This window comes from Mesocricetus auratus, unplaced genomic scaffold (assembly GCF_017639785.1).
Source record: "Mesocricetus auratus isolate SY011 unplaced genomic scaffold, BCM_Maur_2.0 Super-Scaffold_100004, whole genome shotgun sequence".
Lineage (NCBI taxonomy): Eukaryota > Metazoa > Chordata > Mammalia > Rodentia > Cricetidae > Mesocricetus > Mesocricetus auratus.
In genome coordinates this window covers 99,094,541-99,114,957 of record NW_024429189.1, presented here as the reverse complement: position 1 = coordinate 99,114,957, position 20,417 = coordinate 99,094,541, and the positions used below count along the sequence as shown (strand labels likewise).

The following is a 20,417-nucleotide window of genomic DNA, read 5'->3' as shown; positions in this document are numbered from 1 at the left end:
TCCGGCGCGCGGCCGCCGATTGGCCAGGACGTGACCGGGCGTGACGTCAGGCCCCGCCCCACCGCCCTTCGACCCCGCCCCGTGGGGTGTGCTGGCAGTTTAGTCTAGGGCAGCTGAAACCGGTTTGAGAGGAGTCTGAAGCTGGGCTCCGCGCTGCCACCGGTCACCTAAGGGAGCGCTGGCGAGGCGCGGACGCTCGTCTCAGTCGGCCGCGGCCCAGGCTCTCGACGCGCCGCGGAGCGGCAGGTGAGGGGGGCCGGCGGGCGGCGGTGCGGGTGGGCGCTCACGCGGAGGTGCGGGCGGGCGCTCACGCGGAGGTGCGGGCGTGCGTGCGGGCGGCCTGGCGTCCCGGAGCCGCGCTGCGGCAGGAGCCCCGGCTGTCCCGCGCTGCCGCCGCGTCCTTCCGAGCGGCTTGACCCGGGACCGCCACGGAAATACCGGGCGGAGAATTGGGGAACAAAGAAAGGGCAGCAGCTCTGGAGCCGAAGCCCTCCGTGCCTCCCTTCCAGGGCGCCACCTCAGCCACCTCGCGCCCGCGCTGGTGACTCGCGCCGTTTTGACAGCTGCTTATTTTCCCAAATCACCTAGAATCAGTGCCCACAAAAGAAACTCCGGATGACAGTGCAGCGGGGTGGGTAGAGCCCAGGGCTGCTGTGGAACTCGGTCGTCGGTGCCCTCGGTGACGTTCTAGGGTCGCGGTCCTCTGCTCTGCGTCGCCGGCTTGGGGACGGCGCCGGCAGCCGGGTCCGGCCAGAAGCGGAGGGAAGGCCGGGGGTTTGCCAGGTTCTAGGGATTCTCTGACTGAGCGAGCCGGGTGGTTGGGTCTGATGTATCCCTCGGAACCCCTGGCCCCTGCCGCCCTGCTCCTGCCCACTTAACTCTACCCTTCAAACTACTGCTTGTTACATTTCTAACACTTACATAACCAAGAAATAAATACAGCCTACTAGTCCCCCCCCCCATTGTCCAATGTTCTAGAAACAGCACAAAATACAACAGGTAAACCGCATGCATTGGATTAAGTACTAGGGAAAACAGTGTTTTAAACACAGTTGAAATCTGCAAAGTAAGATGCAGGAAATTTGAACCCAGAGAGTTAATGAACACAGAAGAAAACTGAGAGGTATTTGGTGTGTACAAAAAGTTGGTGGGCGAATCAACCTTGTATATAACAAAAGCGTATGATAAATACATAGAAAGTATTATCAGCATAAAATGAAATGGAAAACACTTGGAAAAAACCTTCTGCATGTCAAAAGTCTAAAGCTGATGAAAATGTTAAGTAAGCGCTTGCTTAATGAAAAACCCATTCTTGTTTGAAATATTGACTTAAGTATATGGAGGTCTGAGAAGTGGGGCCATAATGAGCTCCCCCCCCCAACATGAGCAGAAATCAATACGGGCACTTAACCTGTTTCTTGACTATAGGATATTCTGAGGATCAAAGTTGTTGGAATCTAGGGAAGAGCGAGGAGAATTAGAAACAGCTTGCTTTCTTTGAAAAGTTTAAAAGCAAAACAGAGGTGTTCCTTTTGGCCAGAAATACACGCTTTAGCTAAAAATACCCATCTCAGCTGTAAACGAAATGCTCCTGTACCCTTGGTTAGCTTAAATCTCCAGTTTGTTCCCCAAGCTGGTAAACTGGTTGGGTCTACTACTGAACGTTTAACAAAAAGAGGAAACTTTATTTTGCCAGATAGGGTGAACTGAAAAGTCTTAATATAAACAAGTTACAGTGGCATTTAAAAAAAAAAAAACCCTTGATCTTACGGCAATGTTAAAATGGGCCAGACCTAGTGGTGTACACCTTTAATCCAGGAATTCAAGAGGTGGAGGCAGGCAGATCTCTGAATTCAAGGCCAGCCAGGGCTTCCAGTGAGATCCTGCCTCAAAAATAAGTAAGCAAATTAAGTTAAATTAGCTTCTCAAATTCAGCTGAAAGTGCTGTGTATAGTGTTTTGGAAAAAAAAAAAACTAACGCCCAAACAACAACAAACCACTTCTCCAGAAGCATAGGGTGTAGTAAGGTGATAGGTAGTATGCTCAGTGGCTAGCGTTCTTTACTGCTTTATACATGCGTATCTGAACGACCTCCTCCATCCAGGTTGGAATATTTTTGTTTGTTTAGCATAAATAAAGGTAGTTGTTAAATTTTGAGATTCTCAGGAAAAAGGGACTTTTTGAAAACTATCACGTGTTTTGGAGGCAGTTGGGCACCAAAGCTATGTGCTTCAGTCCTGCACAGAATTTTGGCTTCTGTCCATTGACAAGTAAGCTGTCTTGAAGCAGCTCCCCAGGTGGCAATTGAAGTAGATTGCTGACTTTTCACAATTCAAGTGGATGAGGGCACTTGTCTTCTGGGGGCAGTTCTGTGCTTGCTTGCTTCTTTCTGTGTGTGTGTGTGTGTGTGTGTGTGTGTGTGTGTGTGTGTGTGTGTGTTTTGCACTCACTGCAGCTGTTCACTGCCGAGTTGCTATAGCTATTTCCCTCACAGGTGAAAGCTTTGTTGGTTTCCCTCTTATTAAATATACAGACTGTTCCTGGTTGTCCTAATGTAGTAGACATCTAGTACTAAATTTGTACCCACTGCTTTGAATATTTGAATGAGAATAATTTTTTTAGTTTTTTTTTTTGTTTGTTTGTTTTTGAGACAGGGTTTATCTGTGGCTTTGGAGGCTGTCCTGGAACTAGCTCCTGTAGACCAGGCTGGTCTCTCGAACTCACAGAAATCTGCCTGCCTTTGCTTCCCAAGTGCTGGGATTAAAGGCATGTGCCACCAATGCCTGGCTACATGAGAATAATTACATGTGACTTACCTTATATTGAATGAATTGCTTATTGCCAGTTGTCTTCTAGATGAGATTGCTCTTAGTTTAGAATTGTAAACACTGGGTTAAAGTTCAGGTTACAGTTTAAGATTGACAAACTGGTCAGACTTTCAGCAGAAAGGGATGCTTGCTGAAAAGCCTGAGTTTGATCTCTAGAACATTCATGGCAGGAGAGAACTAACTCATCCTTTGACCCTTATATGTATACCTTGGTCCTCCCTCTCTCCCTTTCTCTCTCTTCTCACATAAATGAGTTGAGGTTGGTTATTCAGCCATATTGCTGAACCTGAGACCTATTGCTGTTTTGAACTGGACACTGTGAAGGACTGCTCAGTCATTGTGATGTTAGCAAAACTATTGGCCTCTGTACACTATATTCTAGAGGCATCCTTATTCATAAATAAACTGAAATTTAGCTGGTAAATTAAGGAATATGATGCTGAATAAAGATACGATTGGAATCTTTTAGAAAAAGTTATTTTTTGGATATTTGAATCGTTATATAAAATTATCACTGTATGAAGAATGTGTTCTTTGTTTAAACTTAGTAACTATCTTGAGATGTGTGTGTCTATGCATATATATATATATATATATTTTTTTTTTTTTAGAAAAGCAGTTTCATGCCTTCCCTTAGTTATTTAAGGCAGGCTATGATAAACATACTTGGCTAAGTCTGGAGGCAGGAAGGAAAAATTAGAGAGAAAATGTGAATAAAAAGGAAAAGGATTTCAGCCTTAGACATAGGTTTCTGTAAATAAAATCTGTGCAATGAGGAAGACTGTTCTCCTTGGGTAAGACATAGCACTCAGAGGAGAGTTAGAAGCACAAGTACTGAGATGCCACTTTGAATGATGCTGTTTTCTAGAACATGAACATCAGATCAAGTGTTTTTTGTAATAGATTATAGTTGAGACTGCATTTTAAAGAATCTGAGTACACTGGTCCTATGAAAAAAGTTCTGAAAAGACTTAATTTTGAGGAAGCATTTGTGTGGGTATCGAGTTAACATTGTGTATTAGAAATAGTTTCATAAGCTTTTTACTAAACAGAGCTAATTTCTGTACATTGCGCTGGAGGACTTGAGTTGCTTTTTTGGTACTAAAGTAGAAGTTTCTAGTTGAGTTTTTTCTGTCTCTAGGGTTTTCTTTTCCTTCTACCCTAACCTGGGCCTGGTTAGGAAGATAGGTTGAATTAGCACAGCTGCTTATCAAAAGAGAAAGTATGTGGCAAGGGAGAATCTTGACTCCCTAAAAGTAAAGTTTAGATACATTTGTTTTGCAATATTTCTGGTCCACCCATTCTTGGATTTTTTTTTTAAAGTAAGTGTGTAATAAACCTTAAGTCTTTCTGCTGGATACTTTTTACTTAATGCAATCGATTTGATCAGGACTCTGAAATGACTACTTGAATATTTTGCTTGTATCCTTCTCTTTTTTTTGGAGGCAGGGTTTCTCTGTGTAGCTTTGGAGCCTATCCTGGCACTTGCTCTGTAGACCAGGCCTGGAACTCACAGAGATCCGCCTGCCTCTACCTCCCAAGTGCTGGGATTAAAGGCATGTGCCACCACTGCCTGGCTAAAGTTATTTATTTTTTTAATGATGAAGGAAGACTTGTAGTTGAGGTTTGTCGTCCTGCCCCCCGTTTCCCAAATACTGACTAGTGCTCACAATTAAATTAACCCATTTTTATTATTCTATGTTTTACCATGAGTCTCATGGCTTGTTACCTCACATCTTGCTTCCCCAGTAGCTACATGGTGTCACTGTGATTCCACCTTCTTTCTTTCTGTAACTGTTTGGATTTCCCACCTAGCTATATTCTGCCTGGCCATTGGCCAGAACAGTTTTATTCATCAGCCAATGAAAGCAACATATATTCACAGCATACAGAAGGACATCCCACATCAGAAGATGCAAATTAAAGTTGAAATAAAAGGTAGAGGGCACTAGGGATTATGGATATGATGAAGTTGTATAAACATTTTCAAAGAAAAGTTATTTAAAAAAACTTATCATAGAATTGTAAAGTCATTAAATATCTTGTGTTTGTTTGAGGATCTATGTAGTCCTGGCTGTCCTGAAACTCAGAGATACCCCTACCTCTGCTTCCCAAGAGCTGGGATTATAGGTGTGAACCAATTAAATAGTTTTGTTTTGTTTTTGAGACAGGGTTTCTCTGCAGAGCCCTGACTGTCCAGGAACTCCTCACAGACCAGGCTGGCCTTAAATTCTGTAGACCAAGGCTACCTCTGTCTTCTGAAAGCTGAGCTTAAAGACATGTGCCACCACTGCCTAGCTAATTTAATATTGTTTTAAAATAACATGTATTTAAGTGTATGTACGTAGAGAGCACAGGTCAGAGGACTTTTACTTGGGTCCTACAGATCAGGTCATCAGGCTTGGTGGCAAGTGCTTTTACCCTCTGAGCCATCTCATTGACCCCTTTCTTTGTTAAGACAGGGACTCACTGTGTAGCACGGATAACTTTGAATTTCTGATCTCTCATTGCCGTCACTATGCTACGTTTATGTGGTGCTAGGGATTGAACCAAGGGCATGTGCACTGGATCAACTGAACAACACTGCCAACCCCATTGTGTACTGATGGTAAAATACTATTATCTTTGTATACAATTAGTGACTATTTTTCTTTTCTTCTCCAGCAGAAATTCTAAAATAAATCCATCAGAATGACACCTTCTCAGGTCACCTTTGAAATAAGAGGAACTCTTTTACCAGGTAAAGTTTTACTCTAGAATACTTTTTAAAAAAATAAGTGGGCATTTTTCTTTTCTAGTTTTTTTTTTTTTTTTTTTTTTTTTTTGAGATAGATAGGGTTTCTCTGGCTTTGGAGGCTGTTCTGGAACTTGCTCTGTAGACCAGGCTGGCCTCAAACTCACAGAGATCCACCTGCCTGTGCTTCCTTAGTGCTGGGATTAAAGGTGTGGGCCACTGTTGTGAGCCAGCATGTGGGTGCCTGGAGTTGAACTGGGGCCTCTGAAGAGCAGTCAGTGCTCTTAACCTGAGCCGTCTCTCTAGTCCCTTCTCTGCTTTATTGAAGCAGAGATCATGTGCCCCAGAAATGTACTTTGTGGGCTTCTCAGAGTTATCCATCAGAGCACCTTCTCCTCAGGTGATACCTGTGGCATCTACATAAAAGAGTCCAGCAGCGTGCCAGTTTGGTGCAGTCCTGTGCTTGCCTCTCCTTTTCACAATTGCCACGAAGACCTTGATTTTCTTAGTGTTACCTTGTCTACCTCTTTTTAAAGACAGGGTCTTTGTATTTGTGACTATCCTGGAATTCTGTCAACCAGACTGGCCTGGCCTGGCCTGGAATTCAGAGATTAAAAGTGTGTGCCACCCCACCTGGTCAGTGTCACTCACTTTAAATTCTGATGTCAGTACTACCAACTATACTACCTGAAACCTGATGTCTTATTTTCTAGCCCAAGGATGTTGCTGCTGGTCTATACCTATATACTTGTGTTGGCTCAACCACAATCCGTCTAGGGCCCAATTTTTAAATGAAAGTTTTAGATGAAATTATCTTGATTTAGGTCTTGCCTGTCAGACATATACTTAGAGCATAAACTCAAGAGTGTATCCATCCTTCATGGTTATCTTATTTTATTGTTAAGAAAACTGAATTTAAGCAAGGTGATGGTGGCACATGCCTGTAATCCCAGCATTCAGGAGGCATGCTTGTTACTTGCTTAGTGGACCAAATGAAGAAAATCTTGTTTCTGTTTATTTCTTTTTGCTGGAGAGATAGTGAAATTAACTTAAAAGGTAATAGAATGGCCAGTGGGTCAAAAACCTTGCCTGAGGCTCCTCCCCTCCCTCTCGCCCTCCATCCCTCCCCTCCCTCCTTTTTTCTTTCTGTCTCTGTCTCCTCTCTCACCCCACCACCAGGGTTTCTCTGTGAAACAGTCCTGGCTGTCCTAGAACTCACCCTGTAGACCAGGCTGGCCTTGAACTCACAGAGATCTACCTGCTGCTGCCTCCTAAGTGCTGGAATTAAAGGCGTGCATCACCATCGGCCTGCTGAGATTTCTCTTTCTTGACTCAAGGAGACTCTAAAGATAGTTTCAACTGAATGCTCTCTTGCTTCCTAAAATTGGAAAGTTTCCTGTTTGGAAAAGCCTGACAGCTCTGATTTCTTTAGGAGAGGTTTTTGCAATATGTGGAAGCTGTGATGCCCTGGGAAACTGGAACCCTCAAAATGCTGTGACTCTTCTTCCAGAGAACGAGACAGGAGAAAGGTGAGTGCAGAAAGCCAGGTTACACAGTAATGGTGACATTCATATCATAAAGCTAAGGACTACTGAGGGATTCAATACATAATTTTTCTTTTAGTCTAACTTTTATGAAAGTTGTGATGTACACAGTTTTTTTATAATTTATTTTTATTTTATGTGCATTGGTGCTTTGCCTGCGTATATATCTGAGGATGCCAGATCTTCTGGAACTGGAGTTACAGACAGCTGTAAGCTGCCATGTGGGTGCTGGGAATTGAACTCGGGTCCTCTGGAAGAGCTGCCAGTGCTCTTAACTACTGAGCCATCTCTCCAGCCCCCAATGTACACAGTTTTAAAGAGTAAAAGTCACTTTACAAAGTTTCTGGAAAAAGAGGTTCCTTAACTTCCATTCAACATCTTTTAACATCTTATGACTTTTACCATCCTCACCCCCCTTTTATTACATTTTTGTTGTGTGTGTATGTATGTATATATGTATATGTTTGCCTATCTGCCTCTGTGCATGTGTGCATGTAAGTCAGGACAAGCTGCAGGAGTCAGCTCTCTCCTAGCATCTGGGAGCTGGGTATAGAACTCAGATGTAGTAGGCTTGATTGTAAGCACCTTTACTCACTGAGCTGTCCCAATAACCCTTCTCTCGAGAGCCCCCCTCCCACTTTTGAATGAACTGGGATTTAACCCAAGGCTTTGCACACACTATGCAAGAGCTATGCCTCTGAATTACACAGCTATTTCCTTTTACTTTATATTTTGAGATGATACCTTACTGGTTACCCAGGGCTGGTCTTAAGCTGTGAATGAACGTGAGACCATCTCAGTTGTTCAGACTGTACTAGCTTTACCAACCACCATGTTTCAAAACAAAATTTAGGTATTATCTTTAGGTTTCTCAGTTCATTGTTTCTCCCTCTCTCTCTGTGTGTGTGTGTGTGTGTGTGTGTGTGTGTGTGTGTGTGTGTGTGTGTGTATGTTGTGTGTGAACGAAATACAGGCCCTCATACATGTTAAACATGCATACTGCCATCGAGCAGCTATTGTTATTATTTTGAGGCCTTCCTGCTTCAGTTTTCTGAATGCTGAGATTTCAGGCATCCACATCCAAATCTGGTATATGATGTTATTTTTGTTTTGTTGGGGGAATTGGACTTAGGGCCTTTGTACATGCTAGAGGAATGTATTTTTAAAATTTTATTTGCATTAGTGTTTTGTTTATAGTCTTATTATTTATTTATGTGTCTATATGTATGAGTTAACCCATGCCATGGCATGTGTAGACGATTTTCAGGAATAGGTTCACTCCTACAATGTCCTTTTTTAAAAAGATTTATTTATTATATGTACAGTGTTCTGGCATGTATGAAGAGGGCACTATCCTCATTATAGATGGTTCTGAGCCATCATGTGGTTGCTGGGAATTGAACTCAGGACCTCTGGAAGAGCAGCCAGTGCTCTTAACCTCTGAGCCATGAATCCAGGCTTTATGATGTAGGTCTTAGAGATTGAATTCAGGTTATCTGGCTTGGTGGCAAGTGTCTTTACTCTTTTTATCTATTTGTTTTTGAGACAGGGTTTCTTTGTGTAGCCCTGGCTGTCCTGGAACTCAATCTGTAGACCAGATTGACCTTGAACTCACAGAAATCTACCTGCTTCTGCTTTAATTTTTTTTTTTTTGAGACAGGGTTTCTCTGTATTGTTTTGGAGGCTGTCCTGGAACTTGCTCTGTAGACCAGGCTGGCCTCAAACTCACAGAGATCCACCTGCCTCTGCCTCCCGAGTGCTGGGATTAAAGGCATGTGTCACCAACGCTCGGCCCTGCTTTAATTTTCTAATCTTCATGGCAAAGTGGTTAGGTAGAATCAAAAGGTGACACTTTCTTCAATTGTGGACATTTGTGTTACTAGTTGTCCTAAATATTATATGTATACATCTAGTATCCCTACGAAGAGTACCAGCTGAGATGATTTTTAAATTAAATTAAAGAACAAAGGACAGTTAGGCTTGAAACTAACTTGCCAGTATTCATGGCTCACTTGTGAACTGAAGGCTATACTCCAAAACATTTTTAGTAACATGCATCATCTGTGGGTAAATTGGAAGAGAAGACTGATAGTATATATTGCTTTGATTTGATTTTCTAGAGTTTTTGTGCTTCTGTGTGTAGCTTGTTCCTTCTCATTATTTAGGTCTCAGCGGAGATATTTCTTTTCACTGAGGATTCTGCTCCAAAGCTTCCTCCCAAATTTCTTTCTTTTTTTGGCTGCTTTTGTTTTTTTGAGACAGGATTTCTCTGTGGCTTTGAAGGCTGTCCTGGAACTAGATCTTGTAGACCAGGTTGGTCTCGAACTCAGAGATCTGACTGCCTCTGCCTCCCGAGTGTTGGGATTAAAGGCATGCACCACCAACACCCAGCAGGATTGTTCTTAACTAGATCTTATAATTTAAATTAACCCATTTATATTGATTTACATTCTGCCACGTGGCATTACCTTTTTTCCATCCTGCTTCCCCTCAAGTCTCGCTAGTGAATCCCACAAGCCTAGATGCATCCCTCTGACTTTCTCTGCCTGGAAGTCCTACCTATTCTCTCCTGCCTAGGTATTGATCTTTCAACTTTTTATTACACCAGTCACGGAAATACATCTTCACACAGTGTGCAAATATCCCACAAACAGGCTTTATTTGAGAAGGTTTGTGAATTATGAGTTCTTCATGCATTTTACTTTGATATTGATAGTATTCTTTTTTTCCGTCCCCAACCCATCAGTATGTTATGGAAAGCAGTGATTACACTCAGTAGAGGAGCATCAGTTCAGTACCGCTACTTCAGAGGGTGCTTTTTGGAACCAAAGGTATGTTTTTCTTTCTTTTCCTTTTTCTTTAGGACTTCCAAAAGCAACTAACTTAAGTTTGAAAACATTACAAGTAAAATGATTATGTTTTGGTCAAATAGGAATAGAACTCTCAATAACATTTTATTACCAAAAAAAAATCAAGTAAGTACTTCTTTCACAGACAGACATTGTTTGTCATGGGATTTTTGAAAGACTAATAAATAGTAAGTATGCTTTGCAGTGTTTTATCCATTGTTGTCTAATGTGTGCATTTTCTGTAACTTTGTAAACCAATTGCAGTTTTTCTATTATGTGGTATAAATACGTTTAAAGAATTGTGTTAGCCAGCTTTTAACAAGTTACTGTTTTTAAAAATTATTTCATGGCAGTCAGCTGTCTCTTAGTGGCTGCATTGTTTAATGCCTACCAAAAGCAAAGTGATTTCTCTTCGAGCTTCCCATAGAAGCTGCTGATCAGTCAGGGTCTTCTCCGAAAGCTTTGAGCATGTATTAGTTCTCAGTCTTCCTGTTCACAGCTTGCTATTTTAGGATTGTTTTCATTTTTAGAAAAGGAAAATGTTAACTTGTTTCCTTAGTTTAAGACAACGATTTCTTTAAGAAAGGACTCTTTCCCTTTGGATTTTACCTTTACCACATTTGTGCATGTGAAGTTTAGCAGGGACGTAGGAACCAAAACATGGAAAAAATGTATTTCCCTTGGAAATTATAGAATACTTTGTTATATGAAAACTGCTATCACTGTTACTTTACTCTCAGCTATCATAAAAAGTGACAAATCCACTCCAGCTGTCTTTTGCACCTATTACGTGTTTTATTCCAGAAATATTTTGTAAACACTCAGTAATTGAACTGAAATTATATTGTGGGTGGTCATTGTTTTGGCTTATCTTGACAATAGTCTAACAACAAAGAACATCTGTGTATTTGGTCTAGAGGTACCTCATGGTCAAGTCCTCCAGTACAAATTAAACAATGTGTACGAATAAACAAACCATGGCACTAGAGCATGGTTTACAGTCAGAGAATCCTGGCATACAGAAACTTTGTATAATGAGGGATTAAATTTTATTTGGAAAGGAGAATCTGGACACAACTCACTGGAAGTCAGTGAGTCCTTTGGGCATAGTTATATAAAACTATTGTCAACAAAGGCCACAGTAGCCAACCTGTAGTGTGGTTATTTTCATGGAAAATGTAACCAAAAGCAGCAAATCAGTCCACTGATGCCTCTTGGAAAATTGGCAGGAAATCTGCCTTGCAGTAACCAACTTAGTTTTCCCTTGTAATACTTGCAAAAGTTTACAGTATATGTTGGTGAGTGTGTTTCTTTAAGTAGGTGCTTGCTCTGTATCGTGTACACATGTACCGTGTGATGCAGGGGCTGCCCTGGTAAGTATGTTTTTCATGGATTAGAGTAAATAGCTACATAAAATCCCATGCAAATGGCTGCATTATTTTCCCCCTTATGCCAGCTAAAAGTGACACTTCTAAAAGTTGGTGGCCCTTTTAAAATGAAACATTTTTATTATAATTATTATGAAACTTGGTCTTAACAGTATATTGCTAAATGATAGACATGCAAGAATTCTTGAATAACAAAATGTAGGAATGAGTGGACCATATCTTACGAATAATAGAGTTGACAGGAAAGCTGAAGTGGGGAGTGAGTGGGTGACTGGGCAGGAGTTTTAGGAGGTCTAGCTAGACAGCTGCAGAACTTCAGGCAGATGAGCTTGTGACTGCTCTTCACCTTTGGATGGTTGCCGGCTCTGTCCATAAGATGAAGGGCTTGGGATACAGGCTTCCTGAGTCCCATTCATTACTAAATTTTATTGTAAGCAAATACAATGTCAGAATTCATGTTTTTTCCATACTTTGCTTCTCCTTGACATGTTCTTATTTAGTTTCCTAGAGTTGTAAAGTCCTTTCTTTTCCCGGTTTTTCTTTCTTTCTTTGTGTGTGTGTGTGTGTGTGTGTACACATGTGCTCACATGTGTGAGTGTGAGTGTGTGCTCATGTACCAATGAGCTTAATGGAATTACTTACAGGAGCATGGATAAAGGGTTACTTTTAGGAGAATGAGCAGATTGTCAGTCTCTAGGCCACTAAAGGGAACGCCTGTCCCGAGCAGCATTGGTGATCTGTGAGCTCCTCTTCCTCCTTTTCTCTGTTTCTCAGAGCTGTAAAGTTAGAACAAGATGTTAAAGTGATAAATTCTAGTAATTTTACAGGTAACAACTGTTTCCTTTATTTAAATATAGCAAACAAAGGTGATGGACATTCCTGGAATGGAAACTCAGTGTGGGTCCACACACAGTCCATTGATTTTACATCTTCACCAAATATGCACTTAAAAAAGATTTATTTCATTTATGAGTATTTTGCCTGTGTGTCTGTATGTTTGTGTAGCATGTGTGTGCCCGGTACCCCAGAGGCCAGAAGAGTGCATCACAGTTAGGACTGGAGTGATGGATGGCTGTGAGCCACTGTGTGACTCCTGGAAACTGAACCCTGGGCCCTCAGGGGGAATAGCAGTGCCTCAACAGTTGAGCTATCTCTTCAGCCCCAAACTACTGTTTTAAGGAGTTAAAATTTAAATTTAAATAGTTGATGAATTTTTTAGAGTGAAATGTTACCCACTTTTTTATGCTTCATGAAAAATTAATTCATTTTTGTGAAAACAGACCATTATAATGCTAACACTCATAATTATTAACTCATATTTTGACCTTCTCTTATTTTTTAAAATGCTTAAACAAGCCAGTCAGCTATAAGATAATTGTTCTTTTTATAGTAGCCTAGGTTGCCATTTTTTAGAGCACCTTTTTGATATAATAGTATTCTTGTGTATTCCAAATGCTTTACTGTTAACTTGAGGGACACCTCCTTTATTTGAATCATGTAAGAATGACCATTTTCTTATTGGAATTACTAGAAATGTTGTTAAATAATACTGGGTTTGGTATTGCAGAGTTAAAAAAATCCTGTCTTCATATATGCAGGATTTTTTTTAATTGTGGGAAGAAAGGGATCAGTAAAAATTAAAATTTAAAGTATATCTGCAAGCAGTGTCCTTACCTGACTTACAATTTTACGTGCTGATGTATTAAAAGCAAAACCCAAGCTCATCTACATGTTGTTCTATTTTTTCTGTTCGCTGTAGTTAAGTGGTGTTCAACTATTTAAGAAAGAAACAAGTAGGGCTAGAGATGGCTCAGTGGCTCAGGGCAGTTGCTGCTCTTCCAAAGGACCTGAGTTTAGTTCCCAGCACCTACAATGGGTAGCACACAATTGTGGGTAACTTCACCTTCAAGGGATCTGATACCTCTGGCCTCTAAGGGCACCTGCACTACATGCCCATATGCAAACACACTTATACATAATTTTTTAATTTTTAAAAGAGGAAGCAATAAGTAAATCTTTTCAGAATTTAGCTGAAGCATTTTGTTAGTAATACATGTTTAGAGATATTTCCATAGTCATGATTTTATATATTAAGTTGTGAAGTAACTGCAGGTATTTTTGCTGATGAAATGCTTGTTACTTTTTTTCCAAAGATAACCTACTTTATTTCAAAAGCTTAAAGTTATACTATTTGCAGAATGGAATTGTTTTTTCTTAAAATTTTAAAGAATGATTAGATTTAGCACTAGCATATTAGTATCAAGGATTGCGTGTTTTTGAATCATGACTAAGATTTTAAATTTCCTAATGTTTCAGTCTTTAAACCCATCAGTGGAATTTAAGTTTAAGGTTACATTCTCTAATGTAAAAGTCGTAGTCAACAATTTAGAAGTCATTGTACATATTTTAAAACTAGGGGTTTGTTTTGTTTGTTTTTGAAACAGGGGTCTTACTATGTAGCCCTAAATGGCCTGGAATTTGGCTGTGTAGACCAGGCTGGCTTCAACTCAGATCCCTCTGCCTCTGGTTCCTGAGTACTGGGATTAAAGGTGTGTGGGTTCTCCCCCCAACACTTTGTGTACCAGCCAGCATGTATCTGTAGTGGGAATGCTTGTAGACAGAAAGTCACATATTAAACTGGCCCTTTGGACTATTCCTCATTATTCAAGTCTAGGCAATTGTATATGGGAGTAATAGATTTGTCACTAAACTTGATGAAAGTCAGGGCATTAAAATTATTACTAAAATAGATTTCCTTAGAAATATACAAGATTATTCCTAGGGGTAGATACTGTAGTTATTCCATAGAGTTATCCTGACACTGGAAGTTATCCTTTCTCCCTCTATTTTTATCCCTGTTGATAGTTACATTTGTGGCACTCTTTTTAGTTCACATTTGGATACTGATAAGTCCACACCATCTTTGAAAGAAAGATAGTTTGACTGCCAGGAGGTAGGAGAAGGATGTAAGAGAGATGGAGTGAATCCGAAAGGCTTAAGTTCATTCTGTACTTTTATTACTAAGAAACATGCCTGTTTTTAATGTATACATTTGCTTCTTTTGAAGATTAAAATAAAAAAATATGGCTGCATGCACATGCATATGCATGCGCATATACACACAAAAACACTCAAAAAGTTTAAAAATAGTCTTATGCATATAGCAGAAGATGCAGGATTAAATGTACTATTTTTAGTGTTATAAATTCACCATATTTTAAGATGACCAATGTAATGGCAAAAGAGGTATTGTAAAAGAACATGTTATTTAATATCTCAGAGTTAGTGATTTGAGTAAACTACTCCAGTACTGTTGTAGTTTTTAAACTGTTTATAAATTTTATAAAATAATTTAACCTGTTTGTGTTAAGTTTTGGAATTAGTTTAATAACATGCCTGTTTTGTTAGATACTGATTATTTGGCACACTACCAAATTAAACAACAATTACATTCAATAATATTTGTGGAATATTTTTATGGAAGAGCCATCTAAAGGTGTATAATATATGCAGAGAAGCTTATAAACTTTAGGTTCAAAGATTTATGTTGGTAGTAATTATCCTGAAATAGCATAATAGTGGTTAATTTTTATATTTCCTTTTTTCTTTTCTATATTTTGTTAAAATTATCAGAGGATAAAATTCTTATAGAGTTGCAGTTTCAAAGTCTGCTTTTAAAATGTATAAGTACGTTTTGACACTTAATTTTAAGTATGTCTCTTTAGTCTGCTTTGTGTTGGCTCAGAGGGTCTTTGCTGTTGATTGATTCCTGTTCTAAAATTATGTATCAGCAGCAGAAGATGATTTTCTTTACTAATAAGGAAACATGATAACAGCATTAGGGATTATTATACTATGATTTTTAAATTTGAAAGCATAAATCTCAAATTTGATGCTTCCTTTTTATCACAATTATTCTTCAAATGTGGCTATTCTAGGATTTCTTGTGCTCTTAGCAAACATGGGCTGCTATGAGAAATGTAATAAGTTTCGTTTTTTATTTTTTAGTTTTTGGTTTTTTGAGACAGGGGTTCTCTGTATTGTTTTGGAGGCTGTCTTGGAACTCTTAGACCAGGCTGGCCTCGAACTCACAGAGATCCGCCTGCCTCTGCCTCCTGAGTGCTGGGATTAAAGGCCTGCACCACCACCGCCCGGCAAGTTTAGTATTCCTAAGTAGAGGACTTTGCTGTACCTCTAGTTTCCTGCAGTAGTGTGTGCTGAGTGATCAGGAGGTACTTGTTCTTCCCCTGCTCTCATAGGCTTGTTTAGGCTGTCTCCTAAACATGGGGTCTTTAAGTATAGCAGGGGAATAATTTGAAACATTTGGCATGCCTAAGAAAACATAAATGATGTTAACTTTAACTTACAATGGAATTAATATTAGTGCAAAGTAATTTTTCTTTTAAAAAATCAAAATACTGTAGGTAAATTTGCAAATGGGTTTAAGAGTTTTGTGTGCCAGTTCATCGCAGTTCTTTTTATTTATTGCTTTAACTCATTTTTTTATGTAGTATTTCATCATGTTTTGTGACCTGGGTACATTCCTGATTTGGTACATAATAGTATTGATAACTAGCAAGATGAATTTCTTGTTTCTTGGTCTCATATTTAGTGTAAGACTTAGGCCACAAACATCTAATGGAATCATGGGTAGAAATAAGATACAAGAAATTATTGCAGACGTTTAACTTTTAAATTGCAGACTATCGGTGGTCCATGTCAAGTCATAGTTCACAAGTGGGAGACTCATCTACAACCACGATCAATAACCCCTTTAGGTATGGGCATTAACTGCATCTGTTTGAGGCGTATGCATAAAGTTGCTAATGTGCTGCACAGTGGCTCAGGGACTTAATGCATTTTTATTCTGAAGTTTAAAAGCATTGCATTGTCAGTACTACATACTTCACTTAGCATTTCATGGATCTTACTTCCAAAACTAAACACTTTTATAGCCTTTCTTTATAAACTACTAGAAATGCTTGTCTACTTACTTTATTTGGGAGATTTAGGCTAGTATAAGACATTTCAATTGAATCGTTAGAAAGTTAATAACATTCTTCTTTACTGAAGATTCATTGCTTTATTAGCTTTCTTGCTCAGATATATATAGTGTTTTAAGGAAGAATTGATCCAAAACAGAAACTCTTGAAAGTTCAGTTTTGAATGCTAATGAAGTTATATATATATATATATTTTTAAATACTAGTAAATACTTAAACAAATGAATTTGCATTTCTTTGTTATAGTTGACATATTCCTCTAATTCATTTAAACTCCCTCTTGGCTGTGCTACTATTTATAATCAGTTGTTTTTTTGTTTTTTTGAGACAGGGTTTCTCTGTAGCTTTGGAGGCTGTCCTGGAACTAGCTCTCATAGACCAGGCTGGTCTCAAACTCACAAAGATCTGCCTGCCTCTGCCTCCCAAGTGCTGGGATTAAAGGCGTGCGCCACCAACGCCCGGCGGTTTTTTGTTTTTAAATTCAATTTTCTATGTGGAAAAAAATGGCATTTCTCTTCATACAAGTGTTTTTTAGTTCACTTGTCTATGCTGAAAATGGATCTTGACACTCACTTTACAAAAACTACTTACTTGTATTTGTGGATTGAATCAGTCTGAGAAGTACATGTTTATTTCCAATGGAAAAATCAAAATTGAGGTTGTGGGTTTTGTAGCTTAGATTAGTAAATGGTGGAAGTTTGCTTTTCCCTCTTTAAAGGACACATGTTGTTTAAATAGTTGTCTCATTCCATCTTCCTTATTGGGTTTTCTTTTTGTGTTTTAATGTTTTTGATAGTTTTTACAGAAGCTTAATGAGAATTAAGTATTTACAACTAGAGTTTGCATTTGAATGCATCTTGAAATTGAATATATTTTTGCGTTGTGAGAAGTGGAATGATTTTATTTCTGTTTGTGGAAATTAAGGTTCTGCTTTGGTGGAAGGTGATGTAAAATTAAAGTTGATGTGTAGTCTGCTAGACAGTTGTTAGGAAACACCCCATTTATTTTTACAAGTGCTTCGGGCTTGCTTAGAGACAGCTGAGAAGAGTACTCCGAAGGAAACGTAATTCCTGTTTTACTAGATAGAGCTTTGCAGCTTTTCATGATCTTGAACTGTTAGTGAGGGGCTGTGCTAGCACATATTCTTGGTAGCTCTCCACAGCTCTGTATGTACAGGTAAGTGTATGCTTTTATAAAGCTTTTGGCTGGCTGCAAGAATGTTGGGGTTTGTGGAGATTCACACTTTAAGTTCTGGATGTGAACCACATTAGAATAAGCATTTTAATTGTGCCAAGACTGTTGGTTTAAGACATAAGCAAGATGCTCATGTTCAGCAGCTTGGTAGGTAGGCTCATGCATGGTGGGTGTTTTTCGTCCCAGACCTCCAGGGCACCTTCCCAGGACCTTGTATCTTTTTGTGAACAGCCACTCAAGTCTGTGGGACCAACACTGCTTGCTAGCCTCCTGAAAGAGAATGCTTTATCCAGGGCCACAATAAACTTGCTTATTCACTTTAGGCTGCTTTATGTTATAGAATTACCATTTTAAGAGTACTTAAAATAAATTCTAAGTTGTTCGTCTATTCTGTAGACATTATGAGTTTTTAACTAGGCTTTTTATTTTCCTTGAATTCCAGAAAGTGAAATCACTATTGATGATGGACAATTTGGAATCCACAGTAAGTGAGACTGAATTTTTAAAACATTTATTGATACGAGTCATCCATTGTCTTAATAGCTCATTGGAAATAATGTAACATACTGAGACAATGCAATGTGACATTGAAAACAGAGACAAGTATATTTTGTTCATAATAAATAGCTTCAAGGTTTTGTTTTTTGTGTTTGGTCATTTCAGATTTATGAGCTTATATAATTATAAAGAAGTGTACCGCCGGGCGTTGGTGGCGCACGCCTTTAATCCCAGCACTCGGGAGGCAGAGGCAGGCGGATCTCTGTGAGTTCGAGGCCAGCCTGGTCTACAGAGCGAGTTCCAGGACAGCCTCCAAAGCCACAGAGAAACCCTGTCTCAAAAAAAAAAAAAAAAAGAAGTGTACCTGGTGGATATTCTAATTTTTCTGATTCTGTTAGGCATGGTATATATGTTTTGAATTAATGACACTGTACCCATAAATTGGTACAACTATTTTTAAAAAATAATATATATTATTGCTATTAGAGTATTGGCATACCATTTCATTTTTTGCTTTGTTTTTCAAGACAGGGTTTCTCTGTATTATTTTGGAGGCTGTCCTGGTACTCGCTCTGTAGACCAGGCTGGCCTCGAACTCACAGAGATCCACCTGCCTCTGCCTCACGAGTGCTGGGATTAAAGGCATGTGCCACCAACGCCCGGCATTAGCACAGGTTTCTTTAAAAATACAGCTCATTTCTTTGTAAAAATTATTGTGTTGAAAAAATAATGGTTCCCAACATTTAAAGAGCTAAATGTTGCTTGTAGGCTAAATTTGTATATTTTATATGTTTAAATAATGTGTTTACAATAAATCCAGACATCCAGAATGTTCAAGTAATTCTGGCTCCTCAATAACTAATTTATAGTACAGTTGAAAATTCCTTATCTCAAAATATGTTTAAAATGCTAATTGTTTTTATACCTTTCTGGTTCTGTAAGTACTTTAGCCTCAGAATTCAAACTTCCTCTAGCAGTTAGAAGTCTCCTGGTCCATCAGACTGTCATACTGTCTAGTCTTATCCTGGGTGCTGTACCTGAGGGTCAGAAATTTCTGACTAGAGAAGAGTTTGCTGGGGACCATTGTGCTTTTCTGGCAAGAATACTCTTTATAGGATTTCCTATATGCATTCAATGTAGGCAGTATGTATGCCATGGCAGTATTTGAGAACCAATTGAACCTTTCCCATTATTTCATTAGGAAGTGTTATACTAAAAATTAATATAGTCTAAAATGTCTGAATAACTTTAATGCTTATTTTTAAAGCTTTGTCCTATTTAAAAATATAATATGCTGTGTTTTTTTTTAAAGAACTATATAGAGAAGGACTTTGTGTTAGTGCTGTTGTGTTTCAGGTTTAGTTTTAGTTTTTTGAGACAGGGTTTCACTATGTAGCCTTTGCTGGCCTGGAACTCATAGAGCTCTATCTTCTAAATTCAAATTCTGTGCCACCACTCCCAGTTAATATTATTTTATTTTTAGTTATGTGTGTATCTGTGCACCTGAGTTGTGATGTCCACTGAGGCCAGAAGAGGGTGGCATATCCCTTCAAGTTGGAGTTACAGGTGGTTGTGACCTGTCTGCTATGGGTGACGGGATCCAAACTCAGGTCCTCTGTGAGAGCAGATGTGCTCTCTCCAGCTCCCAGAGAATAACCTTTTCGTCAGCTGTACCGTGTGACATAATATCTGTCATGTTAATTACTACGTTTTATGGTTATAAATTATAGCATTTCTGTCTTTGTCTCTATCTTCTTCACTTCCCAATGTCATTAAATTCCGTTTTAGTTCGTTTTCAGGATAGAAAAGCGTTTCTTTTACTTTATCCATTTTTATAAATAATATTTGAAATTTGAAGATTTTAAAGACATTCTTAAGTTATACCTCAGGAGAGAAGCCCCAACCCTTTTTTTTTTTTTAAAGTCCAGTTGATTTAAAAGGGTAGGTTGAAAACAGCACCACTGGTATTTATGGAACTTTTATTAGTAGGTTACCTTAAGTCAAGTAGTATTAACAGAATGTTAATACACCATTTGTTATGGTGGCACATACTAATGTGATAATCAGAGCTGACTAAGTTTGGTTCTTTTCATTTTTCAAAATCTTTTTTTAAGATTTATTTATTTATTTATTATGAATACAACATCCTGCCTCCATGCCAGGAGGCATGCCAGACAGGGACATCAGATCTCATTATAGATGGCTGTGAGCCACCATGTGGTTGCTGGGAATTGAACTCAGGACCTCTGGAAGAACAGTCAGTGCTCTTAACTTCTGAGCCATCTCTCCAGCCCCTGATTTTTCAAATCTTCAATAGTAGTCCCACATTCAGTTTTAGTTGAATATGAAGTCTTTCAAGTTTTGTGTTTTTGTGTGTTT

General features: G+C 39.0%; 1 protein-coding gene across 4 annotated transcripts in view; it reads left to right on the top strand.

The window, feature by feature from the left end:
- Window positions 1-95: 95 nt before the first annotated feature.
- Gpcpd1 (glycerophosphocholine phosphodiesterase 1) overlaps window positions 96-20,417 on the top strand; it is a 60,323-nt gene continuing 40,001 nt past the window's right edge. For 2 of the 4 annotated variants that reach the window (XM_040746345.1, XM_040746343.1), the window contains exons 1-6: window positions 96-246; window positions 5,493-5,568; window positions 6,995-7,091; window positions 9,853-9,937; window positions 16,046-16,121; window positions 17,983-18,024. In XM_040746345.1, the coding sequence (XP_040602279.1) occupies window positions 5,520-5,568; window positions 6,995-7,091; window positions 9,853-9,937; window positions 16,046-16,121; window positions 17,983-18,024 (349 nt within the window). In that variant the 5' untranslated portion in view covers window positions 96-246; window positions 5,493-5,519. Of the gene's footprint in view, window positions 247-5,492; window positions 5,569-6,994; window positions 7,092-9,852; window positions 9,938-16,045; window positions 16,122-17,982; window positions 18,025-20,417 lie in introns of those variants that run through there. The other 2 variants (XM_040746344.1, XM_040746346.1) reach the window with 2 other exon arrangements.